General features: G+C 61.6%; 1 protein-coding gene across 1 annotated transcript; it reads left to right on the forward strand.

The window, feature by feature from the left end:
* The first annotated feature begins 840 nt into the window (after window positions 1-840).
* Window positions 841-22,016, forward strand: PTCH2 (patched 2). The gene is made up of 24 exons (XM_085586295.1): window positions 841-1,002; window positions 1,260-1,452; window positions 11,156-11,345; window positions 11,463-11,532; window positions 11,776-11,867; window positions 13,853-14,048; window positions 14,142-14,263; window positions 14,530-14,677; window positions 14,909-15,040; window positions 15,120-15,275; window positions 15,392-15,484; window positions 15,571-15,696; window positions 15,776-15,894; window positions 15,997-16,402; window positions 16,487-16,799; window positions 17,053-17,195; window positions 17,284-17,464; window positions 17,929-18,212; window positions 18,733-18,870; window positions 18,995-19,137; window positions 19,406-19,505; window positions 19,926-20,171; window positions 20,308-20,712; window positions 20,815-22,016. The coding sequence occupies exons 1-23, from the start codon at window positions 934-936 to the stop codon at window positions 20,710-20,712; spliced, it is 4,065 nt and encodes a 1,354-aa protein (XP_085442421.1). The 5' UTR covers window positions 841-933; the 3' UTR covers window positions 20,815-22,016.
* The last annotated feature ends 73 nt before the right edge of the window (window positions 22,017-22,089 follow it).

A 22,089-nucleotide genomic window follows, 5' to 3' on the forward strand; every position in this document is an offset into this window, starting at 1 on the left:
GGCTCCCCATGGCAGGGGATGGGGCAGCACTTGTGGGTACACCTGAAGAATGGAGTGTATTCCTGCTGCCAGCTATGGCTTGGGGGAATATCTGGCCTTTCGGGAGAGTAGGTGGTACTGGAGGTGGGTGGACACCCTGCTTTTGTGGGGAGGTGAAGGGGGGATGAACTTTCTTGGGAAAAGGTATTAATTGGGATGCCTGGTCCTTTGGGGGAGAACACCTGGCCCTTGAAGAAGAGATGCCATCCCTTGGGATGGCTGTTAGAGAGATGCACAGACTCTGGGAGAGCACTGACTACCCTTGATATGACTATATGTGAACCATGCCATCCCTTGGGGCATCTCCAGGGGGCTGCGCACCCTTTGAGGGGTAGCTGTGGAAGAAGGATGTAGGGAACGCTTTGCTTTGTCGGGTGCCCATCCTCGGGGGTACAGCTACGGCGTGGGGGGTGGGAGGGCTGCGCACCCACCCCGGGGGACGCGCACAGGGGGGATGGATGCCCATCCCCGGGGCTGTCTGTGTGGGGCTGCCGGTGCCGGAGGCGCGGGGCAGCCCCGGGCGCGGGCCGCGCCGGTGCCCCGGTGCCGCCGCCGCCGCGCTCCCCCCCGCGGCGGGGCCGGTGCGGTGCGGCGCGGGGCGGCGCGGAGGGGAGCGCGGTGTGTGGCCGCCGGCGGCGGGCGCGCCGTTGCTTAGCAGCGGCGATGGGCGCTGCCGCGGCGGCGGCGGCCAATGGGAGCGGCGGCGGCGGCGCGGCCCCGGCGCCCCCCGCCCCCGCCTCCCCTTTAGAGGCGCGGCGGGCGGCCGGCGGCGCACACACAGCCCTCCATCCGCACCGGCACCGGCACCGGCACGGCCCCGCCGCGCGCATGGGGGCCGCCGCCGCGCTCGGCCCCACATAACGGGGGGTGCCCAGCCCCGCCAGCCGCCCCGCCATGCCGGCCGAGCCCCCCCGCGCCGCGCCGCCGCCGCTCCGCGCCGCCCGCCGCAAGCCGCTGCCCGAGGTGAGTGAGGGGCGAGCATCGCGGGGGCTGCGGGCCGGGCAGGGGAGTTCGGGGGGCGCGGGGGAGCCCGGGGCGGGCCGGGCGGGTGCGGAGACCCCCGTGTCCCCCGGCTCGGGGAACCTCCGGCGCTCGCGGTCCCGCTCCGAAGCCGAGTGCGGCGGCCGTGGGCATCCCGCCCCGGCTGCGGGTCCCCTTCCCCAGGCAGGGGCTCTCCCCTCTCCTCTCCCGGGCTGACCCAGTCCTCGCCCTCTCCGCAGGGCACGGCCGTGGGCCAGAGGACCCCGCTGTGGTTGCGGGCCCGCTTTCAGGCGCTGCTCTTCGCCCTGGGTTGCCGGATCCAGCGGCACTGCGGGAAGGTGCTCTTCGTGGGGCTGCTGGTGTTCGGGGCGCTGGCCGTGGGACTACGGGTGGCCTCCATCGAGACCGACATCGAGCACCTCTGGGTGGAAGGTAAGCGCGGCCCAGCGGGCTCGGCCGCCCGTGGGAACGGTCCCGGTCCCGCTCCCGGCCGCGGCTTTGTCTCCCACGCGCGGCGCGGAGTGCGGGGCCGGCCGGGAGGCAGGTGACAGCGCGGGAGCGGGGCGGGACGAGGAGGATGAGGATGCCGCCGCCGGGCGTCCCGTCAGCGGGGCCGCGGAGGACGGGGCCGTGGGTGCCCACGGGCCGGGGTCCCGTCAGCGGGGCCGCTCGGGCTGCGCCTTGCGCGGGTGCGTGGTGCTGGGTTGAAGAGGGACCCCCACGCGTGTCCCTACGGGGGTCCCTGCGCGAAGGTGCTGACACGTGCGACGGAGAGGGTGCTGGACACCCCCTTCCTGCTGGGAAGAGCCCCCGGGACCGGCCGCAGCCCCGCACCGGGCAGAGCCGGCGCCGCGGAGCCGCCAGTCCCGGCCCGGGACCCCGGCCCGGGGGGAACGGGAGCGCGGGCAGGGTCAGGCGGGAGCAAATCCCTGTTTCCGAGTGGAAGCGGCTGATCCCCCTCCTTTGTTATTAATAACTCCAGCGTGGATTTTCTCTCCCCGATCCCTGCAGCCGTGCTTCACGGGTCTGGGATTTGCTTTTCTTGCGCTTCGCTTCGACTTTGGGGGGCCCCCGGGGGGGCAGCCCCCCGAATCGCGCCCCCGTCCGTGCTGCCGGGCGCGGCGGGGGGATCCCCCGGGCGGGGGTCCCCGCGGGGTGCTGTGCAGGGGCAGATGTTGCTCAGCGGAGGGGTGTCAGCCATCTTTGTGCGGGAGCGCTGCCTCCTCCCCCACGCCCCGCTCCCTGTGTGGTCCTCAGCTACTCTTGGATTTGGTTCAACAATAGAAGCAACTTTGCTCTCCCACCCCCTTTTTTTTTTTTTTTTTTTTAATTTAAAAAAAAAAGAGCTCTGCGCTCCCTGGCTGCTTGCACACAGATGCACGCACGGACCCCTGCCCAGGAATGCCCGGCTCTCCCACCTGCTCCCCGCTCCCCAGGGATGTTTGTCCCCCCTCCCCAGATCTCGGCTCCATCACCCCCTTCCACTGCAACACGTAGCAGAGAAATCCAGTGATACCTCCCGGTCCGGCCAGCGCCTGAGCTGTGGCTGCTGAAGGAGGGACGTGCTCCCTCGGTGGTTCCCTCACTCTGGGTCGTGGCTCCGGCTCCATTGAATTTTTATTGTGCTTTTGGGGTAGCAAGGAGTCAGCGTTTTGTAGAACTGTGGCCAGGAAAGCGGCTGTGGTTGTTCCTGCTAAGGGGAATGGGACTTGCGGCACATCAGGGTGGAGAGCGGGATGGGGAAGGGGCCAAGCCTGGGGACGGCTGGAAGCGCCCAGAAACCCGGCTTTTCCTGTGCCCCACTGCGCTTCCCTGCTCGCACGGGCACAGCCAGGAGCAACTGCGGCTGCTCTTGGGGGATTTCCCCCACACTGCGGTCTGGCTGTAATGTGGGTGCCGGGGGCCTCTCTCAGGAACCTTCTCTTTCTCATGGTTTCCCATCTTCTTCAGTGTCAGAAGTTGGATTTAATTTTATGGTTTTTTACTCTGCGGTGAAACACCGCTGACATGGGGTGTCCTGCCCCTTCCTGGGCAAGGGGTGCACTGGGTTCTGCACCGCTCTGGATCTGTGGTGCCTGGTTGAGGACGGTGTGCCTTGCCAAGGGTGCTGCTTGGAGCCCCCCCTTGTCCTTCCTGGGAGGGCTCTTCCCCCGGGAGTGTGCACTTGGGACAGACCCCTCCGTGCCCTGCTCCTGGGTGGCACAGCCCCAGCGTCCTCAGGCGTTGGCACAACCTGCGACCACCAATGACGATGCGTCTGAGATGGCTTTAGTCCCATGGGGGCATGTGTGGGTCAGGATGTGGAAGGAAGGTTTGCGGTGACACTTTCAGTCTTGTGTATCAGCTGTGGGGCTGCCTCCCTTCCCCATAACCATCTCTAGGACCCTGCCTCACCACCAGCCTCAGCTTCTGCATTGTCTAGTGAGATCAAAGCATCCCCCACATATGGCCAGCCCCAATCACTGCACCCCATCCTGCTGGTGTGGGGATGGGCATTATCAGGGGACAGGAGGGCCTGGGGTGCCCCTGAAGACTGGAACACAATTGCCCAGACTCTGTGGTTGCATCCAGAGCACTTGAAGCTGCTTGGGGGTTTTTCTCAGCTGCTGCTTTCTCACATTCCCACATGTGTGGCAGGGTTGGAGTGTGTGTCCTCTGCAGTGAGCCTGGTACCACTGTGGCAGGCTGATGCAGCGCAGTTCTTGCTCCTTGGCTGGCAGAGGGGGTATCCCATCAGCTTGGTCCCAAGTGTTTGGGACCCCCAGGGTGCTGGGCACCTGAACTCCTGCCTCCTCTGGGTCTGTGAGGAGATGTTTGTGGGAGCCCTGCCTGAGGCAGTGCTGTAGGGTGTCTAAGGGGCAGGGTGTGTGTGCAGGGAATCCCAGGCCCGTTGTCCTAGCCCAGTGGGTCCCAGCTCGGGAGCAGGGTGGTTTAAGGTTCCAGGAAGCCTCTGCTGACTGTACCCGATCACCTGCCTCTGCCTAGCCAGGCTGAGGGATGTGGGTGGTGGTGCTCCAACCTGCCACCCCACCCAGGTGAGGTCCCAGTGCTGCAGGAGCAGAGTGTGACCCTGTGCCAGGCAGTCCCCACTGCAGGCTGAGCTCAGCTCTCTGGGAGCTGGGATCCTGGTGAGCAGGAGAGGGAAGGGACCCGCTTCCCATGGGAGCATGATGCTGCTATGCCATCCCCCTCCTTCCCAAACAGAGGAATAGGGTGGGCAGCCCTGTTTTGGCCCCATGACTGGGGTCAGCATTCAGGCCATGTTGATGGTATGTCCTCCTGAGCCTCAGCTGTGACCCTGGCCACTAGTGGGAAAACAGAAGGTCCCCTGTCCCAATTCTGGGAATGTCCTTAGACCAGCGGGCTGGCTGAGGGATTTTTACAGTGTTCTGGGGTTATGCCTGACCTGTATCCCTGTTTGGGAGATGGAAGGAGGCTGTGTCACCACATAAATTGGACTCGACTGTGGAAATGTTCAATTAGGCTCCTCCAAAGCAATTAGCCACTCGGAGGCTTTGCAATCCCGGCTAGCAGTGAGTGTTGAGTTACCTCTAGACACCTGGCAGCTGTTCCTGGCTCTCCCAGGGTGTCTTTAGGGCCAAGGGGCCGGGGAGGCGAGCTCTAGGCAGGCAGAGCCCTGGGTGGTGAATAGGTCTGCCTGATTTATAGCGCTGAGGGCTGGTTCAAAGGAAGGCCGGGTTAATTCCTAACCGGAACAGCCAAGCGCCCCGCACAGCCGTCGCGCTCTCAAAGAGCTGCTGAGTCTCCCTGGAGAAGACCCTGTCCCTTTCCTGGAGGGGTCATGGACACCCCGAACATGCTGGTGGGATGAAATAGGACATATCTTACGGGGGTTCGGGGAATTTGCTCTCTTGTTCTCATCTTGGGGCACAAAGCTGAGACACCCCCAACCCTCTTGGCAGTGGCTTCTGTCCTTCCTTGACCTCTGCAACAGTTCTTGGCACAGGGCATCAGTTCCTCGGCACCCAGGACAGGGCTGGGATGCAGCCTGGAGCTCCCCCACGGCAGGCCAGGAGGGAGGGGAGGTGCCAGCTGAGTCTGTTTGCAGGGAAAGGGGCACAGGCAATGGGAAAGCCCCAACAGGAAGCCAAGGACAGGACTGAACGCCCTCAGCACTGTCTGTGTGGCCTCTCTTCCCAGCCCCTGTCCCCACTGTGCAGGGTGGGTCCCGTGGAGGGGTGTGGGGCAGCAGCAGTGGGGGCGAGGGGGATGCCACAAGCGTTCCTGGGTGGGCACAGAGAGAGGTGGGTGGTCTCCTTGCCGGGTGGGTGGGTTTGTGGGGTGGGATGTTTGTGCAGGGGCTGAGAAAGGAGCGGGTGAATCTGGGGGGCTGTGTGTGGCTGGTGCTGACAGGTTGGGGGGCTCTAATAGCAGTTTGTCCCCATGTCTGGGGCAGCAAGATGCCTGCTGGGATCTGGCCAGAACTGGCTTCACTCCCATGGGGTGGCTCCTGGACTGCCGTGTCCCTGCTCTGTCTCCAGATGAGTGTCCTGGGGAAGAGGGTCCCCATTTCTCTTGGGGTGTGGTGGTGCAGGTATTGCTCTGCAGGAAGGAAGGGGACAGCCCAGGGTGCCTGGGGACTCTGGTGGGATCTTTCCTTCAGTACCCTGCTGTCCTCTTTGTTTGCAGGGTTTGGGTATCTGTGGGGACACTGTGCCCCCATCCTCGGGAGCTTGGAGGAATGAGGAGCAGCTGGGGTGTTGCTGCTATGAAGTGAGGAGGTCCCTGTTATCCCAAAAACCTGCCTGCCTGGCTCTCCCCTCCGCTCTAAAGTCTCCTCTGGCTCAGAAAGAAGCTTTCTTCTCAAGAGGGGAGGGGGGGAAGGAGGCTCACCCAGTAGCCCCCCACCTACCAGAAGATGGGGTCCAGGCAGTTCACCTTTATTTATTTATCTTTGGGAGCTGAGCGCAAAACCTCTTGCTCTTCCTTTTCCCTTCCTTGACAGCTTGGTCAGCTTTTTTGGGCTGGAAAATTTTGCTAATTAACCTAAAGAGACTGGAAGACTTTACAGATGGCTGTGGCTTATCTGCCCCTATCCATTTTGCTTTCCTTTTCAACTTATATATTTTTTTATTTCCTATACAGTTTTTTTTCTTATATATATGTTGTGGTTTTTTTAACTTGGACATATCTACGGACTTAGGGAACGGGCTCTTTTTTTGTGTGTTTTAAATGTTATTTGGCGGCTGGGAGGGGGCAGCGCCAGGGCCCAAGAAGAGGGTTTTATTATCTGCCTCTCCCTCGGGCCTGGAAAAGTGGTCTGAGTTCAAAAAATTCATTTCTTGCCTGAATGAAGCCAGCAATGTGGAAAAATTTCACCATTCAGAGGGGGATGAATGTATGTTTCAACCACACATTAAGTGACATTAGCAAGCAGTGGAGTGCCTAATGTGGCCATTTTTCACAGCAGCCAACAGAGGGGGTGATTAGCATAATTAGTACAGGCAGCCCTATACATATGGAAATGGCAAATGCCTAAATGCCAACACCAGTGGAAATTTATGTCAATGCTGACAGGAGTCTTAGCGGTGAATAGTTCCCAACTGAATCCCCTCTCTTCTCCCCCCCTCCCCTTTTTTTTCCCCCCTCTCTTTTTCGGGGGTCGCGCTGTCCCCTCGGCGCTGGCCGGGGCGGTGCGAGCTCCCGGCTGCCCCCCTCCCTGTGCTGGGAACCGCCGCCCCCCGATTTGAGGTAATAAAGACATTAATTTAGCTTCGCCGTTAAACAAAAGAGTTCGGCCGGGGCCGGCGGCTGGGGAGCTGGCCCCAAACGGGCCCTTTCAGCCCCTCCGCCGCTGGCTTTTTGAAGGCATCCCCGTCTTCTGCCGCCCCTCTTGGCTTAGCTGGGAGCCCCTTCAGTGGGGCTGGGCTTGGTTGGAGGTGCTGGGGCAGCGCCGAGCCCTCGTCCGTCCCTTCGTGCTGCTGGGGGCACCCATCTGCCAGGCAGCTGCCCCCCTTCCCGCACGGCCGCGGGGTGAATGGGGCCGGCAGGACGTGTTTTGACAGGATGGGGCCGCCGGGCTTTTGGCGAGGCTGGCGGTAGCGGCCGGGACAGGTAAAAATGGCTCTTTCAGTGTGCCCTGGGCGAGACTTCCTCCGGAGCAGCATGGGTCCTTTCACTGCCTCCCTAATCCAGCTAATCCGCCCCACAACACTTTGAAGGTGGCCTCCGGCTTGCACGCCGCTCAGCACGGGGAAGCTGCAGCCGAGGGATGCTTGGGGCGGTGCCTCGGGACCCCCTCCCACCGGGATGCGGGATAGCGCTGGAGCTGCAGGATGGTTCTGGCATCCCTCTGAAGCCCCTGGGGCTCCGATCACCCAGGTCACCCAGGCCAGGCAGCTCTGCCAGCGGGATGCGCCCGGTTCCCATTTGCCCCCGTGGGTGCCTCTTGCAGCAGGGGGGTGCTGCAAAGGGGGTTCCCCATGGGGATGGCTTTTCCCAGGGGATCTCAGCCTGACCTTGCCCCACTCCCAGCTGTGCCTTTGTGGTGGTTTCCAACCCTAGCGTTGGGACGTCGTGCTGTAGAAAGGGCGCTGCTCATCAAGTCCCTTGCTATGGGCCCAGCTGGAGCTGGGGTCAGGGCTGTAGCATCCCCTGTGCACCAGCTGAATCTGCAGCTCAACAGTGGTTGCCACATCCCGTAGCCCCATTACAACAAGCGAGACAGGGCCTGATTTTGGGGGCCAAGCGAGACTGTGTACCCAGGAGTGTTCCCTCCCTGTCATCCCCTGTCCCACCCAAGTCACTCAAGACTCAAGTGGTGACAACACTGGCAGTGCCTGGGTGCCGTCTGCACTGTGGTGGCAGTGCTGTTGACCATGACCTCAACCCAGCCTGATGGGACAGAGTGGTCTTTGCAGCAGTGTGTTTCCTGGGGAGGCACTGGTTCCTCTCTGTGGTCCCGAGCACCTCCCACATCCCTCCCTCACCTTCAGCCTTGCCAGGAAGGGAGGCCTCAGTGTGGGGCTGGCAGCCTGCCCAGACCCACTGCCCTCCCCTTGCCACCCAGACACGCTGCCCTGGCACACCCAGCCTGCTGCCCCCACCCTTGGGTGCTTGGAGACAGCGTTGGTGCTCGGGGTTTGTTCACCTCCTGCCCTGGGAAAGCATGGTGGGAGGTCTCCTTGCTGTCACAATTGGCGAGGTGGCTGCAAGGGGCCAGCCCCGGGCTGGCAGGGCTTTGCAACTGCACTGTGGGCAGCGGGACCTGGCATGGGTTCACCCAAACTCTCTGAGATGCGTCTGGGGGGTTCTGGCTACCCCTGGGGAGATGTGGAATGAGCAGGGATCAGACAGGGCAGGAGGACAGCACAGGGGCTGAGGCTCTGTCTTGGCTGGAGCAGCTGAGGGCACAAGTTGGTCCCACTATGAGGGTGAGCTGTGGCCATGGGTCCTGTGCCAGGAGGGTTTGGGGTGCAGCAGCAGGGAAATGGCTCAGGCAGGGTGGCCGGGAAGGGGGCAGGGAGGCTCCAGCCCTGCTCTGTAATTTTGTGGTGGATACTGTAATTACGGAGAGGGCTCCCCCGGCATGGCCCGTGGATGGGAGGCAGCTGCACACGCAGCCACCCTCACTGCCAGGGACCCTGTCCCATCCTTAGCATCCGCTCTCCCTGGTTTGGCACGGCAGGAGCCTGCTCTGCACCTCAGGTGTTTGGAGTGCAAGTGGGTGTAGGGTCCGAATCCAGCATCCAGCCAGAGCTGCTCTTAGCCTGCACCCACAGCCCCCCCAGCGTGAAACCCCCAGGCAGTGGTACCGAGGAGCAATGTGAGCCCCAGCGAAGATGCTCCTGCCTCGGGGGACTGCCCTGCCCCCAAGCCCTGCTGTTGGATTTTGGAGGGAGCTGGGGGTCCAGGGCAGTGAAGCCAAACCCTGCCGTGTTTGGAGCAGAGCAGGCTGTTAGTAAGCAGGACCGGACGCCTGATTGGAACCAGAGAGCCCTTTGCATGAAAAAGCCAAGGGCTCCCTTTGTTAATTGGAATAAAAAAAAAAGACAACAAAAAACTAACACAACAACAACAAGAAGGAAGAATTTACATACAGTTCCTCATTAACGTGCTCATTGTTGGTATCGGGGTGCCCCCGCAGCCTCCTCCCCGGCCGGGGGGCTGCGTGCGGCGCGGGGCGTCTCGCCCCGCTCCCGGGCCGGCCGGCCGCGGGCGCGCTCCCGTTTGAAGTGTCCTTGGCAGCCCTGTGTGCGCTGCCTTGTCTTTTCATGTTGCTCTTTGGTTAATTAGGGTGTTGGAATTTGAGGCTTCCTCACGGCCTTTGAAGCTTGCTGACGGCTCGCAGTGCCCTGTTCCAAATTAACACTAATTACAAGGGACGGCTTTTTATTTTCTTTTTTTTTTTTTATTCTTCTTTTTTTTTTTTTTTTCTTTCCTTTAATTTTTCGGGGGCTCGCCCCCACCCCATGCTTGCAGATGTGTGGCTCCTCCCGCGGCCGTGCTGGGCGGAGATGCCGGCAGGGCAGGGCGTAGCAGGATGCATCCCCCGGGAGCAGCAGCGCTGTCGGGCACCCCCTCATCGCCGTGTCCCACCTCCCGCCCGGGCTCGGCGTGGGTGGCATGGCTGAGATCAGAGCAGCTTGGCGCACCTCCTGCCCGACCTCCCAGCCTGCTGGGAACGGGATGGGCGTCCCACTTCCCCCCACCCCCGACACCCACCCTCCCTGTGTCCTCGTCCCCTCGCCCTGGGTGCTGCTATCCCCTCTGACACACACACAAAAGCCGCGGCCATGTCCCCCCCTCCCTGTCCCTGGCACAACCTCTATCCCAACTGGCATCTGATGGACACCAGCTGCTCCCTGGCCCAGCCAGGAACAATAAAGATGCTTTGCCCTCCCCGTTCCCAAAAAGCAGGGAAAAAAAAAAAAACCAAAACACCAACCCATATAATAAGTCATTAAAAGGGAAGATTCTGCTCCTTATTTGCGGTCTCGCTCTGGCCTCCTCGGTGCTGGCGGAGGGCCAGGCCCGCCGGGGCCCCCGCCTCTTGCTGAGGGAGCATCCTGGTGCAGATGAATCGTGACCTCCTCTCGCTTTCCCGGGGCTGGGCAGGAGCTGGCCTCGCCCCTGCCAGCAGCACTGCCTTGGGAGCCATCCCACGCTGGGCATCCTGGGGTACCCCAGTGGGTGGCACTGGGATGGGGGCTACACCCCAGATGTGCCAGGGCAGCATCCCTCCCTCCCTGGGCAGGGGGCTGGGAGCAGGGCAGCCGAGTGGTGCACTTGGGAGGGGTCTCAGGATCCACTTCCCACCCCCCCCGGGCTATGCCAGGAGGGATGGGAGCCCCACGTTCGAAGGGGATGGGAACAGCTGTCCCTGGGCTGGTGCTCAGCCATGCGAGAGACCGTGCAGGGTTTGGTCCCAGCCCCAGCCACGTTGGCTGGGAGGGGATTTGTCTTCCACGCCGAGGCAGCCGCAAATGAAGTTGGTGGCTTCAGTTGGAAACCTTGGCCCTGCTGTGCTCAGAGCTCTCCTGCTGCTGAAGGGGGAACAAATCCCAGAGCCTTGGCAGGGAAGAGTGATGTCCCCAGCACCACGTCCCTCCCCTGTCCTCAAACCCCTCCTGGGGCAGCCTACACCTGCAGGGACTTTGGGGTGCCTGCCTCTCCTACACTCCTTCCCTGCCTGCCGTGGGGTGCCATGGAGGGGCTGGGCTGGGCTGGGCTGGGCTGCCCCCAGTTTTGCTTCCTGTTTTGTGGGCTGGTTTTGGGCATCTGCAGCACCCACCACAGTGCACAGGTGGAAGTGGACAGGCTGGGTCCACTTTACTTCACCAACCATATGTTTGTGGGTTTTTTCTGGAGAAAGCAAAGCCAACAAGCTGCTTTGGGCCTGGGTACAGTGTTGGTGGGAAGGGAGATGCCTGGTCCAGTGCGTCCTGAGGTGGTCCCTGTTTGGATCCCTTGGGTGTGAGCACCCAGAGGATGCAGTAACTGGGAAACCCCACACCAAGAAGCCCCTGTGAGTGATCATGGCACTCTCTGATGCTGCACGGCCTTGATTCTGCCCATCCCATTCCCTGGGCATCCTGATGGGCAGGGCAAATTGGTGGGATGGGGGCTGTGCCTGCCCTGGCACTGACAGGGCACATCATGGTCCCCTCCACAGCGGGCAGCCGGGTGAGCCAGGAGCTGCGCTACACCAAGGAGAAGTTGGGCGAGGAGTCTGTCTACACCTCCCAGATGTTGATCCAGACCCCGAAGAAGGATGGTGACAACATCCTGACACAGGAGGCCCTGCAGCTCCACCTCGAGGCGGCCTTGGCCGCCAGCAAGGTTCAAGTCTCACTGTACGGAAAGTGAGTCGGCTCCGGATGAGGGACGGGGACCCCCGCCGTGCTCTGCACGTCCCTCTATCCCTTGCCATGTCCCCTGTGGCATATGCCCATTCTCAGCTCCTCCTTCTGCCCTTCCAGATCGTGGGATTTGAACAAGATCTGCTACAAGTCGGGTGTCCCCATCATTGAGAATGGCATGATTGAGAGGGTAAGTGCTGCTCATGGATGGCCCTCTGGAGTCCCCCCGGGCGTGGCTGTTGACCCACGGGACCAGTCCATCAAGAGTGGCAGTGGATGGGCTGTGGTGGGGACAGGGCTTGTCAGCCCCAGGTGCTGTGAAGGCACTGCTGGCTGGATATGGGAAGGCACGGGTTTGGGAAGCCCAGCAAGGCAGGGGGGCACTGGCATTGTCTGATCCATCCCTGCTGACCCCTCGTGTCTCCTCCTATAGATGATAGAGAAGCTGTTCCCCTGTGTGATCCTGACACCGCTGGACTGCTTCTGGGAAGGTTCCAAGCTGCAGGGAGGCTCAGCCTATCTCCCGTGAGTGTCTGTGAGGAACTGTCCTGAGCTGTGGGGGACCTTGGGTGGGAGCAGGAGCTGGGGATGCTGCTGAGGGGCTGTGCTTGACCTCCCTTTGTAGCTTGGCTCTGCCTATTCCAAGGTGCTTCAGTGCTGCTGCAGCTTGTCCTGCTCAGCCCTACGTTGGTCCCACAACCATTGCTGTCCTGCTGGGTCAACACCCTAGGGACAGGTCCCTGTCCTGCCCTGCCTGGCCTCAGTGGCACAGGTAGGGCTGCACTGCTGCAGGGGGGCTACTGCCCATCCCATCCCATCCCATCCCATCCCATCCCATCCCATCCCATCCCATCCCATCCCATCCCATCCCATCCCATCCCAGTCTCTGTCATGCTCTCCTACTGGCCAGGATGGGGACAAGGGGACAGTGGCTGTGCCACAGGCGGGTCCCTGAGGCTGCTACCCCGCCCCCGGCAGCGCTTTGTGGGTGCCACGATTGTGAGGGGGCACCCACTCCTGAGCTGCACGGAGGGCACAGAGTCCCTGGGCTGGGTGTGAGTGACTCCCAGCCAGCTCCTCACACCGTGCTGGTGGGGCTGGGGACCCCGGGTTGGGCCGGGGGAGCCTCCCCCACATTCCTGCTGTTTACGCGTGTGTTTGTCCGGGAGAGCTGGGGCGGCTTGTGCATTGTCAGCAAACGCAGCCCCGTGCTTTCTCATGCTAATGCTGCTCTGAAAGCTGCCCCTTGCCAAATAGATGAAATAGTGGCCTTATTCAGGCTGCTGCGGACGGGAGGAGGGGGAAGGGGCCGCAGCATCCTCAGCCAGGACTAGGGGGCTGGTTTTGCCCCCCCAGGACCTCAGGTTCTCCCCATCCCAGGCTGGGGAACTGCCGAGAGCAGGAGCAAGGGGGGCTGGGGTGGCTGTGCAGACGGGATGCTGCTGGCATTGCCTGCCGGGCTGGGCAGCGTTCTGGGCTGAGGTACGTGGCAGGCAGGGTGGCACTGGAGCAGCCATGGGACTCATTCTCCGGCAGCCGAGTGAACGGGTGCCCGGGCGGGCACCCCGGCTGAGTGCCGGCCGGCCCATGGGGACTCGTCCCCCTTTTTAACGCCAAAGGGTGAGCGGGGTGGGAGCTGGGAGAACAAAGAGCAGCAATCTATGGAAAGACAAAAGGATTTGCCCTGGCTCAGTGAAGCAAGCGAAAGCAGATAAAAGGGGCTCTCTTTGGAAGCAGCAGCAGCTCCGGTTGGTATGTGGGAATCTCGAGCGGCCGGCTCTGGCCCAGCCAGCCTTCATGAATTATTAGGCTGTGTTTCTCCCCAGAGCCCACACTTGCTCGGGGCTTTTTCTTCCCCTCTTTGGAGTGCTGGGCTGGGTTATTGGCTTTTTTGTGTGTCTTTTCTGTCTTAAAAAAGAAGTTGAGTGTGGCTGGAAGCTGGCCCCCAGCTCTCCAGGCTGGGGTGGAGGGAGCAGAGCATCTGCAGGCAATGGGAAAAACCCTTTTCCTGGGTACCCAAGTCCTGTGCGGTCCTGCTGGACCTCCAAGAACCTACTCCAGGCTCGGCTCCCAGTATTGTGCTGAGTCCCCAGGACCTCTGCTGAGCCCCAAACTCTCCAGCTTGGGGGAAAATGCAGGAAGGGCTGTAAGGGATGCCGGGAGCTATTGCCTGCCTGCTCCCCTCTATCAAGATGTTAGCCCACGGGCAGTAATCGGCCTGACTGCTCACACAAAGCGGGGCCAGGCAGCAGGGCCGGCTCCCCCCGCTTTGTCCCGGACTAACAGGATCAGGCACGCTACTTGACTCGGGGCATGGCCCGCTGTGGCGCACAGGGCACGGGGGATTCGGCAGGCGGCCCCGGGAAGGGGTAAGGGATGTGCTCCTCTGCATCCTCGCATCCTGCCTGTGGGGGCATCCACTGCACCCCTGGGATGGGTTGGCAGTGGTGGTGGTGGTACCGCGTGTGGATTTTGGCATCCCCACGACCCCCGTGCTGCTCTCTGCCCAGGGGCCGCCCAGATATCCAGTGGAGCAACCTGGACCCTCTGCAGCTGATGGAGGAGCTGGGGCAGTTCACATCCTTGGAAGGCTTCAAAGAGCTGCTAGACAAGGCAGAGGTGGGACAGGCTTACATGGAGCGGCCCTGCTTGGACCCCCGGGACCCCCAGTGTCCTTCCAGTGCTCCCAACAAACAGAGCCAGCAGGTGGGTCACAGTCCATGAGGACCAGGATTGGGTGTGGGGGCTTACTGCTCTCCTGCCTGCCCCAAAATCCTGACACCTCCCCTCCACCCACAGAGCCCTGACATCCCGGCCGAACTCTCGGGGGGCTGCCATGGCTTCTCCAGGAAGTTCATGCGCTGGCAGCAGGAGCTGATTTTAGGCGGCACGACCAAAGACTCCCAGGGCAAGCTGCTACGGTAAGAGCTACTGTGGTGTGGGCATCCCCAGGCACAGGGAGGATACCTGCCCTGGCTGCAGAAGGGGCTGTGGGGCAGTCTCAGAGGCTGGTGAGTGTGTGGGGCCAGTGAGCAAGGCAGAGGAAAGCAGAGCAAGGAGGCAGGATGCTTGGGTTCTCTCCTGGGTGTCCATGGTGTGGATGGGTGCCCTGGGGTGGGGGATGGACCCATTCCTGCATCCTGGGGCGTGGCAGCCAGTCCCAACAAGGTCCATGCCTGTCCCCCAGCGCCGAGGCCCTGCAGACCATGTTCCTCCTCATGAGCCCCCGGCAGCTCTATGAGCACTTCAAGGATGACTACGAGATCCATGATATCAGCTGGAGCGAGGAGAAGGCAGGAGCCATCCTGGAGGCCTGGCAGAGGAAATTCGTAGAGGTGAGCACCAGGAACAGCCCCGACATGGGGCTGGGTGGGGGTCAGCCTGTGCACGGGTATCCCTCTGTGCCCAGGTTTTCATGTGGCCGTGGGTTCTGGCACTATTCTCTTTTAGTCCAGTGCATCTCTAGGGACTGTCAGTGGTGGTGCTGACACCCTGAATGGCTCTGGGGTGGGTGTACTGTAGAGCAGGGGGCTCCTGACTCCTCTAATGGGATGCACCTCTGGCAGCTGGCACAGGACTCCATCCCTCCCAACGCCACACAGAGTGTCCATGCTTTCTCCACCACCACACTCAATGACATCATGAAGTCCTTCTCTGACGTCAGCGTCATCCGGGTGGCTGGGGGCTACCTCCTCATGGTATGTGTGCCCCTTCTCTCTGTCCTCTGCCATCCCTCCATCTGCCCCCTGGTCCCTGCTAACCACTGTGCTCTTCCAGCTGGCCTATGCCTGTGTCACCATGCTGCGGTGGGACTGCTCCAGGTCCCAAGGGGCTGTGGGCCTGGCTGGGGTCCTGCTTGTGGCTCTCTCCGTCGCCTCTGGCCTGGGGCTTTGCTCACTGCTGGGCATCTCCTTCAATGCAGCCACCACCCAGGTATGTGCTGGAGGAAGAGCTGGATACTGTGACATGGGTGGGACCCTGAGGGCTCAGGGGTGGCCCTCTCAAGTGGTGGCCACGTCCCTCTGCTCATGCCAGCTGCTCTGTGGCAGGTCCTGCCCTTCCTGGCCCTCGGCATTGGGGTGGATGACATGTTCCTCTTGGCTCACGCCTTCACCGAGATGAGCCAGCACATCCCCTTCAAGGTGAGCACTGAGCACTGCCCAGGGACTTCTCAGGCTCTTCCTGCCTCTGCATGGTCTCTCTCATCACCCCTTCTCTGTCCCTGCAGGAGCGGACAGGTGAGTGTCTGAAGCGCACGGGGACCAGTGTGGCTCTCACCTCTGTCAGCAACATGATCGCCTTCTTCATGGCAGCCCTGGTGCCCATCCCTGCCCTGCGTGCCTTCTCCCTCCAGGTAGGGCCATGGTCCCTTTCCAGGGGATGGGAAGGGATGGCCAGACCCTGTTCTGATGTGTGTTCCCCAATACCTGCAGGCTGCAGTGGTTGTTGTGTTCAACTTCGCCATGGTGCTCTTTGTTTTCCCTGCTATCCTGAGCCTGGACTTGCACCGCCGGGAGAAACGCCGGCTCGACATCCTCTGCTGCTTCTACAGGTACTGGCACTGTGCTGGCTGGGCTGGCTCTGACCCCACAGGTCCCTAAAGAAGATTGGGTGACCTAATATCTTATCCTTCTCTCTTGCTCTCTCCATGCAGCCCTTGCTCCTCAAGGGTCATCCAGATCCAGCCCCAAGAGCTTGCTGATGCCAACGACAACCATGCCTGCCACCCATCTCCTTATGGGCACCCTGGCATGGCCACCAGCACCCAGATCACCACCACTGTGCAAGCCTTCACCCGTTGTGACCCCTCGGGCCACCACATTGTCACCGTCCTGCCGCCCACCTCCCAGGTGTGCACCTCGCCTGCCATCCTCCTGCCCCACAGTGACCCCTTGGGCTCTCAGGTCTTCGCCCCATCCAGCTCCACGCGGGATCTGCTGTCCCAGCTGGATGAGGCCAAGGGCGGGCGGGAGTGTGTCCCCCTGCCCTTCTGCCGCTGGAGCCTCGCTGATTTCGCCCGGGAGAAGTACGCCCCGCTCCTTCTGCGCACCCGGACCAAGGTGAGGTGGGGGCAGCCCTGGAGGTGCCACTCAAGGTGGGTGGGTGACACAGGACTCTTCCTGACCCCTCCGTTGTCCCCACAGGTGGTGGTGGTGGTGCTGTTCCTGGCACTGCTAGGGCTGAGCCTCTATGGCACCACCATGGTACACGATGGCCTCTACCTGACGGACATTGTGCCACGGGACACCAAGGCACACGCCTTCATCTCGGCCCAGTTCAAGTACTTCTCCTTCTACAACATGTTCATTGTCACTAAGGGTGGCTTCCATTACCCGGGTGCCCAGGCTGCCCTGCTGAGCCTGCACCAGGCCTTCAGCACCGTCAAGTACGTGGTGCGGGAGGGCAACCGCGACCTGCCTAAAATGTGGCTCCATTACTTCCAGGACTGGCTGCGAGGTGAGGGACATGCCTCTTCTCTGTGACCTCCCCTGCCTGACAGTCCTCTCCTCAGCCTGCATGCTCCCCAGTGGCCTGGGAATGCCCTCCTTTGTGTGCTGGGGAGGATGGTCCCAAGGTGCCCAGCACTGGAAGCTGAGCCTTGGTGTTTCTGTGTGCCCATCCCTCTGGCACCACATTCCCTGGCTTACACAGGGTGGTGTGCAGGGTGGTGTGTCCCCAGGGATGCTTACCCCCCATTCTGCATCCCCAGGGCTCCAGGCCACCTTCGACAGGGACTGGCAGGCCGGGCGCATCACCCACGACAGCTACCGCAATGGCTCCGAGGATGGGGCACTGGCATACAAGCTCCTCATCCAGACTGGCAACAAGAAGGAGCCCTTCAACTTCAACCAGGTGAGTGGTGACAGGGCTGGGCTGATTGGGCTGGGGATGTCTCTGCCCCAGGTGCCCAGCTCATGCCCACTCCTGGTCTTTCCTGTAGCTGACCACGCGGCGACTGGTGGACGAGAATGGCATCATCCCCCCCGACACCTTCTACATCTGCCTGACAGTGTGGGCCAGCAACGACCCCCTGGGCTTTGCTGCCTCCCAGGCCAACTTCTACCCCCCACCCCCCGAGTGGATTCATGACAAGTACGACACCACGGGCGAGAACCTGCGAAGTGAGTGAGCATGGTGGGCTCCCCAGGGCCTCCTCTGCCTTTGCTGTCCTCCTCCTCCTCCCACTCCCCACACCTTTTTGCCCTGAAGGGAAACCCCTCACATCCCTCGCCCCATCTGGTAAACTGCCTTGCTTCTCCATGCTTGACCCTTGTCCTCTTGCATCCCACACCCTTGGTATCCCACTGTACATTCCCTATGCCCTTAGCAACACACGCTTGCTCCAGCCCATGAGCATCTCACTGCAAAGAGTAACCCACTAATGCACAAAAATCCTACAGGCAGAGAAATATCCTGCCCTCCTCCCTGACCCCAGTCTGTTCCCTACACACTCCCCAGTCCTGTGGTACCCAGCCAGGCATCAGGCTGCCCAGGCTGCACTCAGGCTGGTGTGACTGTGGTGCTCTCGTGCCGCCTGTACACCATCCTGCCCATACCCTCATACTGCCTGTGATCTCCTCACCAGTCCCAGCAGCCCAGCCGCTGGAGTTCGCTCAGTTCCCTTTCTACCTGAGTGGGCTGCGTCGCACGTCCGACTTCGTGGAGGCGATTGAGAGCGTGCGGGCCATCTGCCAGGAGGCCGCCCAGCGCCACGGCGTGCTGAGCTACCCCAGCGGCTACCCCTTCCTCTTCTGGGAGCAGTACATCGGCCTGCGGCACTGGTTCCTGCTGGCCATCAGCATCCTGCTGGCCTGCACCTTCCTCGTCTGCGCCTTGCTGCTGCTCAACCCCTGGACCGCCGGCATCATCGTGAGTACGCACCGTGATGCGTGGGGATGGTCCTGATGGGTGGGGTCAGGGGCATCCAGCCTTTCTCCCGCCATGCTGAGTGGTCCTGGGTACCTGCTTAATGGGAATTGGGTGATGGAGTGGTCAGGGGCACCCTGAGGGGAAGGGATGCCCATATGAGGGTGGCAGTGGGTGGGGGACTTCATCATTGATGAAGAGAACAGGGGGCCCTGGATACATCCATGCAGGAGTGTGTTGGGAACCCCCATATGGAGGTGGCAGTTGTTGGGGGAGCCATATGGAGGGATCGGGGAACCTGTTATGATGGGAATGTGTGTAGTGGGCAGGGATTCGATGACATCCATGCAGAGCAGGGTGAGGGCTACCCCCAGAAGATGGGATAGGTGGGACAGTCCCTATTCCCAAATAGAGGGAAAAGGGTCAGTGAGGTTACACTGCCCTATATAGAGTAGGATCGGACTTGCCAAGGAGAGGGGACAGCCAATGAAAGCCGTTTCTCATTGATCCCACCACCCTCCAGGTCTCCATCTTGGCCATGATTGCTGTGGAATTGTTTGGCATCATGGGGCTGATGGGCATCAAGCTGAGCGCCATCCCTGTGGTCATCCTCATTGCCTCGGTGGGCATCGGTGTGGAGTTTACTGTCCACGTGGCCCTGGTGAGCACAGGCTGATCCCAGTTCCTGCTCCCTGGCACCCTCACCCCCTTGGCCATGTGCTAATGGGTGGCCCATCAGGGTGGCACATGGGGACAGCTCTGCATGATATTTTCATCCCACTCAGGGCTTCCTGACAGCTGCGGGGAGCAGGAACGTGCGCTCAGCCGCAGCACTGGAACACACTTTTGCGCCTGTGATGGATGGTGCTGTCTCCACGCTCCTGGGTGTCCTCATGCTGGCTGGCTCTGAGTTTGACTTCATCATGAGGTGAGCCCTGAAGAAGGGTAAACCAGACACTTGCTGCCCTACAAGAGCTTTGGCAGTTGGGGGTGATGGGTGTGGCAGGCCCCCTGTCTGCCAGTGGAGATGTGGGGTTGCTCGTGAGGACATTTTGCTGGGGACTGCCATTCCTTCTTGCCTGGAGGCTGAGGAGACATGGCAGGGCCACGGGCTGTAGCATGGGAAGCCATGTTTGCAATGGGACAGGTTCATGATGGCTATGCCTGCTTACCTCATGTGTCTGTGGCCCCCTCAGGTATTTCTTTGCGGTGCTGACCATCCTGACGCTGCTGGGGCTGCTCAACGGGCTGGTGCTGCTGCCTGTGCTGCTCTCTGTCATCGGGCCACCCCCTGAGGTACAAGACCCCTCCATCCCCTCTCTCTTGTCCTCCCCAGCCCTGTACCCATGTCTCTCCATCTCCCATTGCCCCTCTCCCTGCCCACCTTTCCCAATTTATCCATCTTTGCCTTGTCCAGTCCCAACCTCATCTCGAACCCACCTCAGTCCATCCCTTGCCCTGTACCATCCCTCTTTTACCTCATCCTTTCTCTGACCCATATCTTACTTGAGCCATACCTACCTGACCTTGTTCCTGCTTCATTCCACACACAATTTCCTTCATCCCTCCCTGACCCATCCCTCCCTGATCCATGACCCCCCTGATCCCATCCCTGCTTCACCTGGCATCACCCACATCACCATCCTTGCATCAACCCATACTCCCTACTTCTCCATACTCTGTCCCTGACCCCTCTCACCTGTCTTATCTCCCCAGGCATCCTTGGTGGATAATGGCTCCTGCCTACCCCCACCAGAGCCGATACCCCCATGTCTGGGCCCTGGGGGACTGTATGTCCGGCGTGCTCCAGCCTGGCCTGCCACCTTCCCTGAGCCCTCCGACACGGAGCACTACACGGAGAGCATGGGGCCAGGCAGCCCACGAGGACCCTTTGTCGTGCCCCCTGCCCCAGCACACATCCTACTGGAGGCTGGAAAGGACCCCAGCTTCCCCCGCATCACTGTGAGTGTCTCTACCCATTGTGGCATTGCCGACTCCCCTGCATCCCAAGGGGATGGATAGACCTGGAGGATGGGGGCTGGTGGTGTTGCCAGAGGGATGCTCAATATGATTGGGGATCCTCATGCTTCCCCTCCAGGTGCTGAAGCCCTACAAGGACAGCCTGGAGGTTCAGGGGAAGAAAGAGGCCTCTGGCCCTCAGCCTGCAGCCCCCCTGCCCTTCGGGGAGCCCTGCACCACGCTGCCCCGAGATCCCCCGCAGCCCGGCCCACCGGGCACCCGGCCAGCGCCGCCCGCAGCCCTGCCCACCTACAGCACCCACCTGCAGGGTCCTGCCGGCAGCTACACCACCGTCACAGCCACCGCGTCAGTGACAGTGGCCCTGCACCCCACGCTGCCTGGCTCCTACCCCACCTTCAGCCCTGAGGGCTTCACCAGCAGCGAGCAGGACTGCCTGGACGAGCCCAGCACCAGTGGCACCGCAGTGCCCGACACCTTTGAGATGCAGAACATGGGACACCACAGGGCAGGTGCCTGGCGCTAGGTGAGCTTGGGGGCACCCTACCCAGGGCTGGTGCGTGGCAGCGTGGGGGTGCGAGGTGGGTGTGGAGGGACCCAACTGACCCCCAAATCTCTCTCCCTGCAGATTGCTGGTTCCTGGGCAGAGCATCTCCCCAGCACCCAGTGGGCACAGGAGGGTGCAGAGCGGGGTCACCCATGTCATGCTGCTAATTGCTGGAGTGGTCTTGGCCAAGGAGGACCGGCCCCCCTGCACCCTGCACTAGAGCTTGGTAGGGCAGGCTGGCACTTCTATGCAAGCTGTGTGCAGGCCATGCCGTGCCCACGTGTCCCTCGTCTGAGGCTGTACCGTTGGTGCCATGTCCCATCGCCCAGGGCTTGGGGTTATTCTGCCCTGGACTTGTTGCCCCCCAGAAATGGAAGCACTAACTCCCCCCTCTGTTTCTGGAGCTGCTGGCAAGGTGGACTCGGTGCCATGCCAGCTCCCCCTCAGTGGGGTCACTGCCTGCTCCTCATCACCTCCTCCTGGGACCACCCATCCCAGGCCATGAGCTGGGGTACCCCGACAGGGTGCCCTGATGCCCCCTGTTCTGATAAGGGGGCAGCCCCAGAGCCAGCTATGCCCTGGCATGCCATGGGCAAGGCCTAGGGTGGGCACTCCCACCTTTATTTATTGCAAAGGGAAACTATCTATAGAGAGATATATATTTTTAAGCTTATTTTAAAAGATTTATTTCTCAGTCTACAGCCTCACCCGGCTGCCCAGGGTGCAGGCAGGGAGCGGGCAGACCCTTTGCTCAGTGCAGGGCTGCCCACTGGAGGCAGCAGGAGCCCGGGGACACAGACCTGGTTCATGCCCCCACTCCATGGGCAGCTCACCCCTTCCAACATGCTACTCCATGCCTCAGTTTCCCCAGTGACAAGGATGGGAAGGCTGGAGATCATGGATGTGCCACAGTGGAGAAAGGGAGGTTATTGCTCCCCAGCACACAGGCAGGGCTTTGGAAGGGGGAGATCCTTGGAGTGGTCCTTGCTGTGCCAAGCTCCCGAGCTGTTCCACGATCACAGCCCTGTGTCACACTTGTGCTCTGTCCAGGGGATGGCACAGGCTTGAGCACGCACGGGACACTGCACGCTGACGTGGGCTCCCATGGTGCCACCAGGCACATCTTGCTGGGAAACGGTATTTCTTACCATGTCCCTGTGCAACGGGGCTGTCCCCGCAGCCAGCCCCTGTCCCTGTCCCCATCCCGGGCACCGTCCGCGCCGTTACCCAGCACTTTAACTCCAGCGGTGTTTGCTGTGCCTGCGGCCCCCCAGCCCCCCGACACTGCCCCTGAGCAGGGGTGGCCCTGGGGACCCTGTCCCCGTGCCAGGCGTGGGCACGGCGGGCAGCCCCCCC

The sequence above is a fragment of the Lonchura striata genome, chromosome 8 (genome assembly GCF_050655825.1).
Source record: "Lonchura striata isolate lonStrDom1 chromosome 8, ASM5065582v1, whole genome shotgun sequence".
In the NCBI taxonomy this organism is placed as follows: domain Eukaryota; kingdom Metazoa; phylum Chordata; class Aves; order Passeriformes; family Estrildidae; genus Lonchura; species Lonchura striata.

Coding starts and splice junctions, on each gene's coding strand:
- PTCH2 (XM_085586295.1), top strand. CDS start 934: ATGCCGGCCGAGCCCCCCCGCGCCGCGCCGCCGCCGCTCCGCGCCGCC. Junction 15,895..15,996: donor ATCCTCTGCTGCTTCTACAG/GTACTGGCACTG, acceptor CTCTCCATGCAG/CCCTTGCTCCTCAAGGGTCA. Junction 19,506..19,925: donor TCATCGGGCCACCCCCTGAG/GTACAAGACCCC, acceptor TTATCTCCCCAG/GCATCCTTGGTGGATAATGG.